The sequence below is a fragment of the Neomonachus schauinslandi genome, chromosome 10 (genome assembly GCF_002201575.2).
Source record: "Neomonachus schauinslandi chromosome 10, ASM220157v2, whole genome shotgun sequence".
NCBI classification, from domain to species: domain Eukaryota; kingdom Metazoa; phylum Chordata; class Mammalia; order Carnivora; family Phocidae; genus Neomonachus; species Neomonachus schauinslandi.
This window is the reverse complement of record NC_058412.1, coordinates 115,083,190-115,101,179: the sequence shown is the minus strand read 5'-3', so window position 1 is coordinate 115,101,179 and position 17,990 is coordinate 115,083,190. Positions and strand designations below refer to the sequence as shown.

At 40.5% G+C, this 17,990-nt stretch overlaps 1 protein-coding gene across 4 annotated transcripts in view; it reads left to right on the top strand.

Moving 5' to 3' along the window:
* The window catches only part of CPNE1 (copine 1), a 35,085-nt gene that overhangs the window by 12,141 nt on the left and 4,954 nt on the right, over positions 1 to 17,990 (top strand). For all 4 annotated transcript variants that reach the window (XM_044918936.1, XM_021689000.1, XM_021689001.1 and 1 more), the window contains exons 2-4: positions 17,309 to 17,437; positions 17,536 to 17,715; positions 17,865 to 17,939. In XM_044918936.1, the coding sequence (XP_044774871.1) occupies positions 17,309 to 17,437; positions 17,536 to 17,715; positions 17,865 to 17,939 (384 nt within the window). The remainder of the gene's footprint in view (positions 1 to 17,308; positions 17,438 to 17,535; positions 17,716 to 17,864; positions 17,940 to 17,990) is intronic.

Here is a 17,990-nt window from a genome sequence, read left to right as displayed (position 1 = left end):
TGTTGTTGTTGTTTTAATATAAAACTCCACACTTGGTTTGTCCTATAACCTTGAACTTTGATTTCTAATGTCACACTTAAAACTGTGTGAAATAAGTACTTTTGCCAGAAAAATAAAATATGGAGTCCTTTACCTACCAGAGCCTTTTTGGTTTGACCGCCATGTTTTAGTTTAGTCAGTTTAAAAATTGTTCATGTTGTTTAGATGGCATTGAAAACCAGAAACCACTTCTAATAATCATTGTTTAAGATGCCAGATTTGAAGTCCTGTCCATGATGGACTAATGTTCTGGCAATTTCCTTCTGTCCCAAATTTGTGTGAAATTTTGGCCTGTAACTAAACAAAGAGGGTCCATTTATAAGAAAGAGCATTATATCTAGGTTTTTTAAAAACTGAAGTTGAAATTGTTAGCTTTGTTAGCAGTAGTGTTCTAGAATAAAAGATTCATAAGCTGTTCCATAGATGTGCATTTAATCCTGTTACTTGGAGGCTTTTTGGTCTAGTTGTTTGATCAGGAGCCTGTTCATAAAAACTCTTCATACAGAGTACAAGTGCAGCTGCCAGAGGGGAGAGAATTGAGACTCCTTGCCCTTTCATACTCTTCTTTGGTATTCAGGACACTAAGGCAGGAGGACCACATGGGTTCTGGTTGGTAAGTGTCCTTGTCATGAAAACATTTGCCTTACAACATCCTGCTCACTGCTACAAAAGGCTCTACTTATGGTTACTTTCCTTCTTAGTTAAAATGCTCTAAAGATGTGTCACATTATATTATAAACATATGGAATGGGAGATTGGTGAGATATCATGAAAAACAAATTTTGTCTTTTACATGGGCCTCTGTCTTGGTTTGAAATATCCCCAACATTTCCTGCAAATCAATGTACTTACAAAGGGGTCAGCCTTTTAAAAGAAGTATTTCCTATTAAAGAAAATAGTGCCTTTTTGGTGTTGCAAGTTAGTGGAACACTGAAATACAGCGTCTCGTGTAATTTAGAGTTAAGAGTGGCAGCAGTTTCATTGCGTGATAAGATTTGGAAAGCCTTTTCATCACTACAATCTTAGAGGATTGACAGTACAGGATTTTTTGTTTAGGGAAAGGATTGTTTAGACTTTCAAAGAAGACATGGCTGTGTTGTGGGTCTTTTGACAATTCATGAATACAAATTTGCTTTGACAGATCACTAGATATTGCCTCCTCAACTAAAAAAGCAATATGATGTTTATATATGCTGTTCAATTAAGTTTTCTGTTAAGTAATCATTTCTCATTCCAAAGACCGAGTGCAGAAAACTTCAGCGCTGCTTGGGAGTCTTATTTCAACTGCAGATTATTTTCCCATTGGAGAGCTGACTATTTTCATTTTAGAAAAATGGGTTGTTTGAAGATGAAAGTCTTTTATCTTTTTTCACAGTTTATTTTGGTTATATGTTCGTACAATCTTATTAAATATTTCATATACTTTATTGCAACTACTTTGTTATTTCTACATCTTAGATAAATGCTGAAAAGGAAAACTTGATTTCATTGTTCATCAAATTAAATAAATTAAGAAAATAGTGGTTTGTGTAGAATTTGGAGAGAACTATGTTTCATATTTGGTTGAGTCACAACAGTGCTTCTCTCGTTGTGAAATGTAATTAAATGCTTTGCCCTCTGGAACTTGATTTTTGTGTATCTGAGACTTATTAATAGAGTGCTAACTGCTAAGCGTACTGTTCATCTTGTTATGGGCATTGGAGTTTGAGTTTAAAAAAAATTCTTGAAAATATGTTCTGTGCAATTACTCATACCTCTCTTCCTGCAAACTTTCTCAGAAAAACTAGGTTTGGGGTGAAAATGAATTTATTTTCTCATTTGCTTTGTATGGTATGAAGGATTTGTAAAGCTTTGCTCAAAGTTGTGTGCATTTGTAAACACTATCATGATATTTTCAATTTTATGTGTAAATTTTGTCTTTGGTGACTGACATGAATGGAAGAGAATCTTTTCCATTAGGTTTAATTCCTCCCACCCCCTTGCCGCCGGGGTGTTTTTGGATTTTTTTAGTTCAAAGGATTAGAGATATCTACGAAATGTATTTTATAAATAAGCAAATTTGTAAACTTTTTCTGAACTTCAGTGAAACATTTAGTTCACAAGCAAAATTTGGAGGTGTATTCTGTGTTTAATACTGTAGTTTGGATGTACAATTATTAGTGGCTTAAAAAAAAAAGCAACACTGTTAAGTGAAATGTAGTTCCTAGCTTTGTGCTCCAAGTTGTCAAAGCATCAACCGTGAAAATTTCATTAGGGAAATTTTTATTCAAAATTTCAGAGAGTAATGTTCAGTGTAATTAGGTCAGTCTTAACCCACTGGATGAAAATCTAGGGCTGTATATGGACATAAGCAAACATACCTTGGATAAAATAAGGATCCATGAAAGCCTTAATCAAACTCAAAGTCCTTTTTATTGGATTCTGTCATTGTGTACAGGTGTGGGTCAAATGTTTAAAAATAAATCCACTCATCAATTTCAAGAACACTTAATGAGTAAAGAAACCATAAAGTTGCTGCTAGTTAAATCTGTAAAGAATTTCTAGCAGTGATCACTTTTAAAACTTATTTCCCACTCTTGCAAAATTACCACATTTAGTTTTACTGGCAGTTCTATAGTAGTCCAAGCGTTAGAAACCAAACACAATAAAAATGATTCATTGCCAATATGGCCACAACATTGCCAGCAAATACTGCCGTGGCATCATTCAGCAGAGGTTTTTGTTTATAAAGATGAAGTCTTGAATACTGTTCAATAAAATTGTCACAAAATAAAAGAGGCTGATGCTTTTAATGCTTTACACAAGAGTACTCTACTGAGCTATACCATCAGGTTTTTTGTTGTTGTTGTTGTTTTTTAACTCCTACATATATTTTGTGCCTTTGGAAAGGTGGATTTGGTGATCTTGGAGGTAACCATTGTTGCTATCCTTGTCTGCTAATGCTCAAGTGTGGAAAGAAGATACCTGGAACGGCAGGGAGGAAACTTGATTCTAGGTCATATCTGTGGTATCCACCTTTTCAGACTTTTATCTTGTATGCTTTGCTAGCAAGCCACTTCGTTATGTGGACTCAGAAAGAACCAGAAACCAGGTGCTCCTTTTTACAGAAGGTGTCTTAAAGGAGGCTATGAATTGTCTTTTTAAAAAACTGATTACTTTAAGAAATGGGAAAAGAAATCTTCAGAATACATTGTCAATTGCACATACTTCTAATTAGAGCTTTTTCTTTTTTGTTTACTTACTCTTGCATTAGTATGTATTTTGAGGTGGGGAAGTGGGGAGAGGAATCAAAAATACTGCTGCTTTCTGACATTAATGTTCCGGTTTTGTCCCTTCCACATTTGTTCAACTGCTGAAAAAAAAAGTAGCAAATGAAAAGTTTCCATGAACTCCAGAGTCCTTTTAAAAAAAACCTGGATTGGAGTTGCAGAGAAATTAGTGGGCTATTCCTTTTAACCAAAGCTCTTGAAAAATATATATAACTTTTACCTCTATCATGAGTTTTTAGCCTGTATTTGAGTTTCAATACCCAGGTTGTTTTAGAGGGGTTTAGACTTAAACATACTTAATTCCAGGTGGTTGCTGAACTGTTCTAAAATTATGAAGGTTTGACTAAGCATTTGAAAAATCGCAGAGTGAAATCAGCTGCCTACAGATACCCAGAATGGCCTTTACCATCTTAAAAGGATAGACTGTATGCTAATAATATGTTTCGTTTTCTTGCTCAGGAGAAAACTCTCACTTTAATTCATTGTTGTCTGCTTTCCAGTATTTTACAACAAGAAATGGTTTATCAGTTATGAGCATCGCCACCATTCTCCTTACCCCCAAAAGTAGAGCTTTTATAGGATATGATAGAGTCCAAACTTAAGACTAAAAAAATTGCTTGATTGCAGTTTTATCTTTTTAAAATCTGATCACATTGACTTACTCTAAAATTTCTGGAATGAGTGTATTCTGGTGGTGGCACAGTTCTCTGATGCTGTAGTGACTTTTCTGGAAAAACCCTTCTGTCCGACAGTATGAGCAAGTTCATCTCTTAATGGTGCCTGTTCATGTAAATGTTAATTCTTTATTGTGCTGTTACTGGATTTATTCTTGTTGCCTTGTGCTACTTTGTGCCAGAGGATCTCACAAGCATCTTAGAATATGGCTCCTTTTCTGGATCAACATAACTAACAACGAGCAACTAAGGTGGCACTGCTTTTCTACATACTGCTCTACTACTGAAGAGTCCAGAAGGGGCAAAAAAGCCACTTGGTGAAAGCATTCTAGCCCCAGGGGCAGAAGGGCAGCACTCTAAAAATCTGGGGGCAGCAAATAGTGCTGGGGAAAATCTCATTAACCATTATCTTTTAAAGATTTTTTTTTTTAATTTATTCATTTGAGACACAGAGAGAGCATGAGCAGGGGGAGAGGCAGAGGGAGAGGGAGAAGCAGGCTCCCCGCCAACCCAGGAGCCAGACGTGGGGCTTGATCCCAGGACCCTGGGATCATGACCTGAGCTGAAGGCAGATGCTTAACCATCTGAGCCACCCAGGTGCCCCTAACCATTGTCTTTTAATTCTGAGAGGCCCAGGGACCTCCCCCTAGTGAAAATGTTGATAGTTAAGTCCTAGAGACTAAGGAAACACCAGTTGTGGGTTAAATGACACAGCAGACATTGGAATTGGCATCCCAGCTGTACCAGACAAGTGGATTCTGATTTTAGTAGCTTAATATTTGAGGTCATTTTTCCTGGTGAGCCAGTGGCTTGCTATTTCATGTTGAGAGGAGGAGGAGGTGACTACTGGGGAAAAATAGAGCCATAACCAGCAAGAGAACATAATTCAATATGGACAGTCAGATATTGAAGAAGCATAAAACACTCCCAGGAGTGAGCTGTGCTATATTCAAACAGGCTGCCCCTTAGTGTTTCATTCCTTCTCCGTGCTGATGCTGCCAGTTTTTCCCTTTTCCCTGCTTATAATAGTAAGTCTGTTGGTAACCAGGGCTATGAATTTCTCACTGCTATTTCTGTAGCCTAGCCGCCTAACTCGGGGTGGGGTGGGAGGAGGAATGTGAGCTCACTCACAGTTCGTGATTAGTCAATAAGATTTATCACTTAAGCATGTGTGTTACATGCCAGATGTAACGGCCACATTGTGCTACCGTAAGTCACCTGTTAGTCCTTGCAGAGTGGGGAAGGCTTAAGGGTAAAGATATTCAGCTACTTAAGGGGTCTTAAATCATACTAACTGGTGCTGTTGCTGATTTCATTTTTCTTTTGTTCCACTTGGGAGTGAGTTAATGCTATCCTCCACTACACTCCCCCACATACTGTGTTGCTGTACAGAGATGGTTATGTCCTTTATACATAACTCCCTTCTGTGGTATGGGCCTATGGGACCAGTAGGTCCCTCTGCTATAAATCTGGCTAAAGTGGAAAGACTAATGCAGCTCTTATTTTCTGAAGTAGATACTGCCAATTATCTTTACTTCTGTGACCACTGAATTGACAGGTTGGAATTGGAAATGTCTGTTGCCTCCAAGCTTTTAAGACAGTTTTACATGGATAATCAGCTTTGCCATAGCAGTAACCCATGTTAACTAAATTTTTTGGGCAGTGTTATACACCCAGCACTTCCACTCTGTGATAGAAAAGGAAGCAAAATAAGTTGCTTGTTCTTAAAGACCTAAGGTTTTAAATTATACAAGTGCTCTGTTGTACTTGTGCATGTACGAGGTACACTCATATCCTACAGGAACTGGATGGATAAAGGTTTCCTGTATAGTTGCTGAACAAGTATGATGGAAGTATAATGGAAGCCTTGTGTGTAAGCTGAGGAAAGGCATGATCTCTAACCAAGATTCTTGGGGACACAATATGTTAATTTAGTAAAATGAGATGTTTAATAGTGTGAGGGAACACAGTGGCACTATCTAAAATGTGTTTGTCCTGGAAGCTCTTAAAATTGTGCTATAACAGTGAGCCTGAGTGGCGTGACTGAGCTGAATGGTGAGTAAGGCAGGCAGGTGAAGGTTGTACTGGGGTGTCCTGACCTACCAGAGGGATAGAACGTTTTATCTTTTTAATAACCCTTTGATTAGCTGCCATATTACCACTTCTTACAAAAAGATGGCCTAATAAGACATTCATAAACGCTTCAGAATTAAGTGAATTTCCCCATCCATTTCACCACTTACACAGTCCACTATCTGAAATTGGTTCTTTTCTAGTTTTGCATTGATTTGATAGAGTTTCAGCTTTTCTATATTAAATGTCCACCTCTTTGTTCTTGTTTTTCTACACCAGTGCTGTTCCAAGAGAATTTTGTTTAAGATTTTATTTATTTATTTATTTATTTATTTATTTTTTTTAAATTTTTTATTTATTTATTTGACAGAGAGAGACACAGCGAGAGAGGGAACACAAGCAGGGGGAGGGGGAGAGGGAGAAGCAGGCTCCCCACAGAGCAGGGAGCCCGATGTGGGACTTGATCCCAGGACCCTGGGATCATGACCTGAGCCGAAGGCAGTCGCTTAACCGACTGAGCCACCCAGGCGCCCCTATTTATTTATTTTGAGAGAGCTTGTGAGCGGGGCGGGGGTGGGGGGTGCGGAGGGCCAGAGAGAGAATCTCAAGTAGACTCCACGCTGAGCATGGAGCCCGAAGTGGGGCTCAATCTCATGACCCTGAGATCATGACCTGAGCTGAAGTCAAGAGTTGGATGCTTAACTGACTGAGCCACCAGGCGCCCCACCACTGTAGCTACTATTAAATTTAAAGAGCTGGCTAGTGACTGCTATATTGAACAGCACAATTCTAGATTCACAGAGCAACAGAAAATTTACTCTTCCATATCTGGTCTTTGGAGATCACCATGCTAAGCAACACTGACTAATAGAAATAAGAGTCACAAGTTATTTAAATTTTTCTAGTAGCTATGAAAAAGGCAAAAAAACCCAAGTGAAATTAATAAGTTTAGCCCAGTATATCTGAAATGTTACTATTTCAGTATATACTCTATAAAAATGAGATTTTTTGGGTACTGTTTTCAATTTATACTTTACAGCACATTGTGATTTGAACTAAGCATATTTCAAGGGCTCAATATCTACTTGTGGGTAGGAGGCCATCCTTCTGGACAGTACAGATTTAGAATATGAGAAAAGTTACCCCGTCATTTCTCTTAGCTGTGTGGCCTCTTTCAGCTGTTTCTTTACTTTTGAGTATTTGAATTTTACTGCATTCCTCCTAACCTTTCCCATTCCTGTTATGTTGGCAGTTTTTTTGAAGCAGTTAACTTACCTCAGTTACTGTTTTCATGGACTACAGTTACCTTTTTCACTGGCTAAAGGGTCTTATATTGTGAAATTATTAATCCACCAGAATCCAGCAGCGGAACTAGAATTTTCCCCATCCCCCGCCGGCCCCCGCTCTGCACCCCATCTACAGTGGCAAGTGGGCAAGTCATTGTGTGTCTGTAATGCAATTTCCTTATTAAAGCCCTCTCTTTTCTCAACTTCCCTAACGTACAAATTCTGAAGAACAACCCATTTTAAGACTTCCTATGTATCCCAAGTGGATTTACTCCTTGCACTATGAAATGGGTAGTTGGCACTGTGAACTTGCGTAGTGCAAGAGGGACTTGCACTGTGAACAATAGGTAGGTTTCTTTTCCCAAGGCTCTGGTCTGCTGCTTTTCACTTGGCTACTTTATGCCATAGATTACATTGCACACTGGAAATGTACAAGCTCTTGCTGATGTCCTTGCCCAGGAGATGCTCAGGAAGGTGGTCCAGTACTGTTGTCTTATACACCCTACTAGGCTCTTTAAAGAAGGTAGATTAACGGACTGTAGATTCCAGCAGGGCAGACTGGGGGCAGAATTGGTGCCTGGTAGATATTCTCTGAAAATTTTGATAAAAATCCCATTTTCCTCAGCTGAGCTCTACTTTGCGGAGTTTGTGCTTGTTATTTAAGGTTTATTCCTTTGAATAAACTTAAATTCTAGTCCTATAAATGTGGTGGAGTCTAGCAGTTCCTCTATTCCTGCCCTGACGGACAAATAGGGGAAACGTGGTGGATGCAGGATTCTTTTCCATCTAGTATAAGGCTAGTTGGTATAGGTCATGGGAAGAGGCCACATGAGCCTCACTGCTCATGTGGAGTGGCCAGGTGGATTTCAGATTAGATTACAAGGTGTGAGCTGTTGCTAAAATGGATGGACTAGAAATCATATTCTTAAGAGTTGTGGTTCATTAGTTACTGTATGTCCCAGGATTAGTCATTTCCTTTCTCTGGCCTCAGTGTTTTAGGTAAGATTAAACGAGATAATCTTATTATGCCCAGTTTCAAGGTTCTGTGATTCTTTGAACCCAGCCATTCTGTTTCTTTCTGGAAGTTTGTAGGTAATTTGAACCTTAAACTACAGAAAGGCCAGTGGAACTCAAAGTTTTGGTCTGGTTACTGCTCTGCTGCTTTTTCTGAGTTGGACAGTCTCACACTGCAGCTTGAGAATTTCATTAGGAGAGAAAAGTAGGGAGGTTCTTCATTCCCACCAGTTAGGTCCTCTGGAGCAGGTAGACCAGAGGCATTTTTCTTGGTTGAACCAACAAGTTAGATAATGGTACAAAGGATCCATTTATGAGCCCTGAGAAGAGGAGCAGTTAACACATTATTGGGCACTTACTCTGTTAGTGTCAGGGAGGGGATACTTTGCCTGGTTGCATGGTTGGCCTCATTTTATCCTCACAATAACCCTGTAAAATTGACACTATTATTATTTTCCCCACCTTACAAGTGGGGAAATCCAGGGGAAGAGAAGCAAAGTAACTTGCTCAAAGTCTCATTAATAGTAAGGGTAAACCGAGATTATTCAGTCATAGGCTGCCTGCCTGACTCCAGAGGCAGAGCCCCTCCTTCAACCATTGCCTGTCCCTGGGTTCTGGGAGAAGATGTGGGAGGCCACTGGCAGCACTCTTCTGTCAGGGGTCTTGAGCCTGCTGGGGAAGGGATTCTGGTCTTGCTCCAGTACTCCGATGTTTATTTTGAAGTAGGCAGGTGGAGGCTTCGTGTAAACACATTCAGAGTCCTAGGGCAGAGAAGAACTCTCACTCCAATACTGTCCTGTCTTGCTTGAAGGCCATATGTTCTTCTTCAGTTTCCTTCTTTCCCCATATCCAATTTGCTTCTCAAGCTAGGTTCTCTTTGAAGAGTTGGACACAGGTTGTTCAATTTTGGGTAAGTCTTCTGGGGATGTTGTAGTTTGACTTCCAAACTTTTTTGACCTTCACAGAATAAAGCGGGATGGGACACCCTGTGACCATTTACTGTACCATATTTTCCTGCTTTTCACTTTTTGTGTGACATTCACATTTTAAGCGTTATAGAATTGCCAAATAGAGTAGCAGCCAGACTACTTAGTATTAATGTGGATCTAAACTAAATTATTGCTTAAAATTTTAGTTTTAAACACAATTTTTGTAGCCTGTAGTCATATGTGTGAAAAAAGAATGTATAGTTTTATAGTAAGGATTTACATACTTGGTTCAGTTTGTGACCTGTGAGGACTGTCTTTGGAGCTGCTAATTTAAATTTGGGGAATCTCTTGAGTTATAAAGGGATAAGCAGGGGTAAAGAAAAACTTGTCGACCTTACCCATGTCCCTTGAGGCAGAGAAGGAAAGGAACAGTGGTGATGGGCGTAGTTCATCTTTTCAATCTGAAGGGAAAAGAGTATTCCATGGGTGGTGCTCTGCCCATTGGGAGCCTGTGGAGAATTTCCTGATTGGCTTTCAAGACTTGATCGAGCATCTGAGCTGCTCCAGCATGCCAAGGTAGGCAACAGGAGTGTGATCATGGCTTTGGTTTGTTGAAGGAGTGATCCTGGCACCCGGACATTGTGGTGCTGTATTCTTCCTCTTCAAAGCCTGGAAATGGGATTGAAGGCTGGTTCCTTTCTTTGTTAGGCTTTTGGGAAGGGAAGAGGGCAGTGTAATACCTGAGCATGAAAGACCAATGAGTTTCAGCTTGACTGGCACTGAATTGGATCCAGGAGAAGAGAGGTGTTCATGGATTTATGAAGACCAGAATTAGAATCTCCAAGGCAGGGGAGGGGATGCCCTAGAAAATGGACAAGTCACTCCCTTTTGGCAGAGTGGGTTTCCCTATCAACAATGGTAAACCAGCTAGCTGTGGGAAGGAAAGCTCTGATTTTATCATTTGCCCAATTTCTGTGGCTTAAAACTTTACCAGATTCATTTACAAAATTACTTAATATTTAACACTTGTCTCTTGTAAAACCATACAAGCCTGCTCCAGCACACTGCTGCAAGCCTCCCTCGAGGTGCTTTGAATTGCTATCATGTGCTTAGGTTTATGCTGTGCGAAATAGGAGATGCTGAAGCAGTGTTTGTTCTAAGGATGTTATTTTACAGACAGGTGAGGAGCTGGAAAAATTGACAGTATAGTTGTGGTGTGGATTGAGTATAGTAGTCCAGAGTGAGAAATTGTTGAGTGATGGAGATATTGTGAAAAAGAGCATATGAGAGCTAGGCTTGAAGAATGATGATAATAGCTAACACTAATTGGTAATAATAGTTCTAGACTGTGCTAAGCACCTAGCATACATTATATGAATCTTCCAAAAAAAGATAATATCCCCCAGTTTTGAGGAACCTAAGGCTTAATATTTTGCCTAAATTACATAGGTAGGAGGACATCGTTTTGGTGGGTGTGTAGTAGTATCTCATTGTGGCTAGGGAGAGACATAAGGCCAGTATTTGGAGCCTGGTCACTTCACCACAGGACCCATACTCTTGCCCACTACATCACGTTGCTGTTGGATATAAGAAGGAAACTTCTTCAGGAGAGGAGGGTATGACTATAGTCCAAAGTTCTAGACGAGATAGGAGTCAGAATATTTGAGTTTTGGTCCTCATTTTGTTTAGCCATGTATGTGGCCTTAGCTAAATCACATTTTATCTCTCTGACTTGAATTGAGGGACTTGGATTTAAAGGATCACTCGGTTCCTTTTTATTTCTAACAATGGAGAAGAGCAGAGGAAAGCAACCTACAAGGGAGAGCAGAAGAGAACAAAGCTTCAAGTGTTAGAAAGCAAAGGCAGAAAAGATTGGTGCTATATACTTGGTTATTTCTGTTTGCAATTCCTGACTAGCACCAAATGGAAAGGTTGGGAGTGTTGAGAGCACATAGAAATAAGCTAGTCTTCTGTGTTGAGTGTTCCTAAAAAGCTCATTTCTCCCCTGATGGCTTCAGCAGCAGGCCAGGACTAGATTTGGGTCATTTCGAAGATCCTTGGATTATCATTCCTTTCCTAGCAGTAATTCAACAAATATTTACAAAGCACCTGCTGTGTGTGAGTCACTAGAATGGGAGCAAGACATTGGAGCAAGACTGGTCCCTTCTCTTGTTGAATTTATAGTCTACTAGAGGTAATAGATAAACAAGTTGCACATTTTGATAGGTTTATGAGAATGGAGTCAGAGAAGGTCTGTGACTTTGTTGAACTGAGAATGGAAATGAAGAGACCAGTTAGGAGACTTACAGGCATCCAGGCAAGATATGCTGGTTCAGAAGAGAGTGCGCACACACCTGGCAAATATTAGCCAGACCTCTCTTACAGAAATAAGTGAGAAAATTTCTGATACTTTTATTGACTCACTTAAATGTGGTATTTAATATGGTTTTGTAAAATTGGAGTAAAAGCCCCCATGAGATTAATTATGATGGCACTAGGTGAAAAGTAAATGAGTCTGGCTTAAGGATGTAGCTGTTCAGAAGATACAGGACAGAAGAGCGACATGAACTAGGAATTTTAGTTCTGTAAGATTTCTAAACAGAGGTAGGCTTGGAAATAAATTCTAAAGGAGATCAACAGGATTTGGGAGAGATTAATAATCCCAGGCATTAGATAATTTAAAGGGACTATGACTCAAAGGATAGAAAAGTACATATTGTAAAGATTTGCTTATAAAGAATTGCTAATTCCAATGAGAAGCAAAGCAAGGAGATTGGGAATAAAACTGGTAGCACAGGAAGTTCTGGTCTCTTAGAAATGGAATCCAGTCCCATATGCACATGTAGGCCCACAACATTCTGGTTGGGGTTTTAGTCTGGTCCAAGAAGAAACTGAGAAAGGATAGAACAGGACCAATCGTGGGGAAAGAGGGTAGACATGGTAATAGACTAGGAAAGAATGCTCTTGTCTACCAGAAATTGAGGCCTAGCACCAGAAGAAGCACCTGGCCCACTGCCTGTATGTCTTCCCCAGATCAAAAGCCTCTCTGTCTGGGATCTTCTGAGAAGTCAGAGTGAGGGAAAAGGCAGCAGCTCCTGTTGTTGCCTGTAACCTCACCACTACAGATAATTACTGGTAATACTTTTGTAGTTCTCAACAAAGTGTCAAGGATAAACCCAGAGTTCTACACTTTGAGTCCTCCACTTAAATTTTTCCCCAGCATTTTATTGTAAAAACTTTGTACAGAAAAGTTGAAAAAATTATACAGGAAATAGATTCTACAATTTAAATGCTTCTATATTTGTTTTACCACATAACCATCCATTTTATTTTTTTGGTGCATTTCAAGAAATTGCAAACATCACACTTCACCCATAAATATTTCAACATGTCTTGCGTTCATTATTTTGTACAGGCTTGTTGGGCAGGGGAAGGTGGTAACACTTAACATACAATAAGATGTATACACCTTAAGTGTACCGTTAGATGAAAATGAAAAATGCATTCATGACTCACATTCCTATCAAGATAAGGAACTTTTCCATTCCCCCTAGAGTTATCTCCTGTTGCTTCTCAGTTGATACCTGCCCCTCCCCTGGGGGACATGGGAGGAGCAACCAGTATTCTGAATTTTTTTCACTGTAGATTAGTTTTGCCTGTCTTAAAACTTTGTAAGTGGAATCTGTGTATTTTATGCTTCAGATTCATCCATGTTGCAGATATTAATAGTTTGTTTCTTTTTGTTACCAAGCAGTTTTCTAATACATGTATAAACATGATGGTTTATTCATTCTCATATTGATGGACACTTGAGCTGTTTCAAATTTTTGGCTATTATGAATAAAGCTGCTATGAACATTCTTGTACAAATCTTTTTGTGGACATAATGTTTTCTTTTGGATAAAAATCTAGGAGTGGAATTGCTCTTGGACTAGATGTGTGTTTGGTTTTCTAATAAGCTGCCAGACAGTTTCCAAAGTGGTATATTTAATGCTTTCACTAACAATGTATGAGATTTCCATGCCCTTGCCAATATTTGGCATTGTCAGTTTTTTTACTTTTAGCCATTGTGGTGGGTGTGTGATAGTATCTTGTGGTTTTAATTTGCATTTCCCTGATGACTAGTGCTATTGATCACTCTTCCTTTGTGTATTTCCAATTCATCTATTTTCTTTTATGAAGTATCTGATCAAAATTTTTTTGCCCATTTTAAATTTGTCACTTAATATTGAGTTCCAGGAGTCCTGAATTTAAATTTTAAAGCTCAGTTGTATAAGATAAGGATAGAGAAGACTTACCGCTGGGACAGTATTTCAAATGGAAAAGGCCTCAAAGTTTGAGTTGAGCAAAAGCAAATGTTACCATTTATTCAGCAAATGGTTATGGCTACTAACTACATACTAAGCACTGATACTAGGGATACAGAAATAATACCCAGCCCTAGTTCCAAGGAGCCCATAGATTATGAGGGTAGACAGACAAAAGTCAAAATTTTGATATGGCAGTTTCAATGTTATATCACTAATATTTAATTTACTGAGTACCTGCTATTGGGTAGGTACTGTTATAGATACTGGACATAGAGAGATTAGGCAAACCAGACATGGTTCCTACTCTAATACAGCTTATTTTCTCGGGTGTCTATGGATGAAGACAGTGCAGAAGCTCTGATACAGGGAATGAGATTGATGTTGTGTGTATGTGGGTCAGAAATGAAACCTGGCTGGAACATACTTGTGTGGCTAGGTGATTAGTTAAGTGTCAGGTCTTTCAGGGAAGGCCTTGTAGACCACAGTAAGAACTTTGGACTTTTGAGTGTTTGGGGATGCCATCCCAGAGTTTTAAACAGAGAAATGGTATGGTCTAGTTTCTGTTTGGCTAATAAACACAGAAGTGTGTCTGTGTGTGTTTGAAGGAAGATGATGAGGAAACCATGTAATCATCTAGAGGAGAAACAAATTTTACTTGGGGATTGTGGGCGAGGCTTCATAAAGCAATAATATAGCAGAACTTTGGATGACAAGGCATTTGTTAGACAGGAAAGTCAGAGGTATCAGCGTGTGTATGTTCCAGGAACCAGAAATAGCTTTGGATGACTAGTTGGTTGGGTGGTAGAATAGCAGGAGGTAGAGCAGACTGGGAAGGGCTTTGAAGGTTGAGTTAGGGATGCAGGGTCACCATATTACACAACTGCTGAATTCTGTGCAGATGTACTCTGGAGTTGTGCCACAAGGTGGCCTTGCTGGGGAGTTTGGCTCTGAACCTAAGGGCCATGGGCATCTGTGCAGGACTTCTAGTTAAGGTAGAAACTCTGGAAGCTGACACAAGGAAGACTAGCTGAGGCATTGTTAAGGAGGAGAAGCCAGTGAGGAGGCAAGAGACATTGTTAAACCAGAGGGCTTTGAATAGTCAAGAGGACTTGAGTTGTGGATTGGGGAAAAAAGCTAATGAAGTCCTTTAAAAAACACAAAATAAACTATAAAATATTGAAATAATACAGAAGTATATAGAGATTATAAAATCCTCACCTTCATTCCCCTTTCCTGAGGTGTACCTCTGAGTTGCAATTTTTGGTGTGCCTTCCATTTTTCTGTATATTTATTTTGTGTACCTATTCAAATCTATTGTATATACACATACAGTTGAAGTTTAAAATGGAGTCATACTTTTCTTACCATTTTTTGTGACTTTATTTTTTCATATAATACCAATATAATATAGTTCTGCCTTGTATTTTACCTGCTGCTCAGCATTCCATTGTTTTAATGTACCATAATTTACTTAGTACCCAATAGATAGACCTTTAAGTGTTCTCAGGTGTTTTACTGGTTTCAGCAATAATGAAATGAACATTCTTCGTTTGTTTCTGTTCTGTGCAAACACTGCCTCAGAGAACATGTGAAGTGAGAAGCATGGAGTCAGATTGTGACTTGGGGAAGTTGTGGTCCCACTCCTTTGGGAGTATGTGCTTTTCTCTGGATCTGTTCATAGGGAACTTCCAAAGGGGGGATGGTCAGGCAGGTCAGAGTCTACAAGCCACATTGTAGGGGCAACATTGAAAAGAACTGGGGCTCTTTTTCCAGATTTTAGCTGGGGATTTCACTGCTTCCAAGTATCAGATGGGTTCTCAGAGGGAGATGGAATAAGGCTTTCCTTGTGGAAGATTAGACTGGGGAGAAATAGGACAAATGTGTAGAAATGAGAATTCCAACAGACCTGAGTTGGTTTGGGTGGGACTTTATGGAGCAGGACTATCTAAATGGATTAGAAGAGTGGTGGATTTTCCATCATTGGATGCTTTCAAGCAGAGACTGAGGTGCTAAGAACAGGCAGTATGTGAAGCAAGCCAAAGTGTAAGAGTCATTCCAATGTTGGTTGATAATAGCACTCCAGATGGAGACCATGAGGCGTCAAGATGGGAACAGCACTAACTGTGGGCTAGGTTGGGGGAAGGATTGACTGAGGGTCAGTTTAGGGGAGGCTAAGGCTGGAGGCATCCTGGGGTATAGCGCTGGGAAACCTGGAGTGCTGAGTGAAGCTGGGTGAGAGATCTGACGTCATCTGCACTTTTGGTACAGACAGTCTGCAAGTGTATGGGTCAGCGGGACGCAGGGATAGTAAGGAGTCTGAGGGTAATTGTTATGGGGACTGTAGGAGGAGGGTTTACATGGGAGTTATGGTGATCCATGCAAGAAGATAGTGTTTCAGCCGAGGAGATGAGTAAATTGGAAAAGTTGGTGCTCCTTGATTGCCAGTTTGGAGATGGCTGGGCTGGGAGCTGAGGCTGCAGATGGCCTTTTGGATTTCATTCAGCAAATATTATCTAGGTGCTTGGGATAGAGCAATAAACAGAACAGACAAATATCCCTTCCCTCACGTTTACGTTCCTTCAGTTTACATTCTAGTGGGGAAGAGAGGTTATATATTAGACAATCAATGATAAATGCTAAAAAGAAAAAGCAGGAAACGGGTATGTGATGCTCAGTAGTAGTAAGGTTGAAATGTTAAGTACCTAGAAAAGGAGAGCCTTTTCTTCATAATAAGAAGATGAATTTGAATAAAGACTTAGAAGGAGTGAGGAAACAGCAAGCCATGTGGATAATATGAGGGAAGAAACAAGCTTCTTTGAGGAATGGCAGGCAAGCAGACCTGTGTGTTCAGAATGGAGTGAGCAAGAGAGGTGTTAGGAAATCAGGTTAGAGAGATCTAGATCTTTCAAAACCTTGGAGACCATGGTAGAGTTTGCATTTTTTCTAAGTAATGGGAAATCATTATAGGGTTTGGGCAGATGTGTAGCATACCCTGACCTACGTTTTAACAGGATCACCCTGGTTGCTGTATTGGGAATAGTCTGTTGGTGTGAGGATGGAGGTGGAGATGGGGATGGCGTAGGATAAGGGAGACCAGTTAAAGAGGCTAATGCGATAAGCCCGGTGGCTTGGACTGGGTAGTGGCAGTGAGACTAGTGAGTTGGCCATGAGTAGCTGATTACCCACTAGGAGAATCAGTTGGGATCCTAACACTACCTCAAGATGCAGGGCCTGAGAGTTAGTGAGAAATCATTGGAGGAAGAAACTTTTTTGGGGAGTTGGATCTGGATCATGGTCATGTTGGGATTAGAATTTTGATTAGGGTCTGATCTGGGGCCAGTAAAGGGTCAGAGTGAGATTCATTGGTCTCAGAAGATCAGGGTTGGATTCTGGGTCTTGGGAACATTATAGGGATTTTTGGGGTGAGGACCAGTTTGGGCTCAAAGTTGTTGATGAAGGCCAATATACTTTTTCTGCATCTTCCCATCATATCAGGGTTGGTTGTACTCACCATGTCCTATCCCACTGAGCTCACCTGAGGGGATTAGAGGAATATGGAGGCTCTAAGGCCTTCTCTTCCTTCGGTGTCATGGAGCTGGATACAGGCTCAGCCCTGCCTGGGGGAAGCCTGCTGGCCTTCCCAAGCTGGGACATATAGTCAGGGAAGGGTAGAGAAGGGTCCTCAATGCTTGACTCAGGTCCTTTCTTTCCCAGATGGCCCACTGTGTGACCTTGGTTCAGCTATCCATTTCCTGTGACCACCTCATTGACAAGGACATCGGCTCCAAGTCTGACCCACTCTGCGTCCTTTTACAGGATGTGGGAGGGGGCAGCTGGGCTGAGGTGAGAAGGGCCTTGGGGGTTAAAGTTGTGGAGGACGGTCAGAACTGTTCTGAGGGTAGAGGGTGTGTGACTGTGCTGGTACTGGCCTCTGCCCACAGCTTGGCCGAACTGAGCGAGTACGGAACTGCTCGAGCCCCGAGTTCTCCAAGACCCTGCAGCTTGAGTACCACTTTGAAACAGTCCAGAAGCTCCGATTTGGCATTTATGACATAGACAACAAGACACCTGAGCTGGGGGATGATGACTTCCTAGGAGGGGCTGAGTGTTCCCTAGGACAGGTATGTAGGGCTAGGGATTAAAATACTTTAGACATATGTTCAGTAAGAGCCCTAACAGCCCAGACTGTCTGGAATGTGGAGGTGGGGGCCAAGCAAGACCTAACCCTGCCTGAGATTTTGCTCCCCCACCCACCCCTGCTTTGCCCCAGATTGTGTCCAGCCATATAATAACTCTACCCTTGATGCTGAAGCCTGGAAAACCTGCTGGGCGGGGGACCATCACGGTAAGGAAGAACTCTGTGGGGGAGGAGGGTTACATCAATGAGGAATTCATG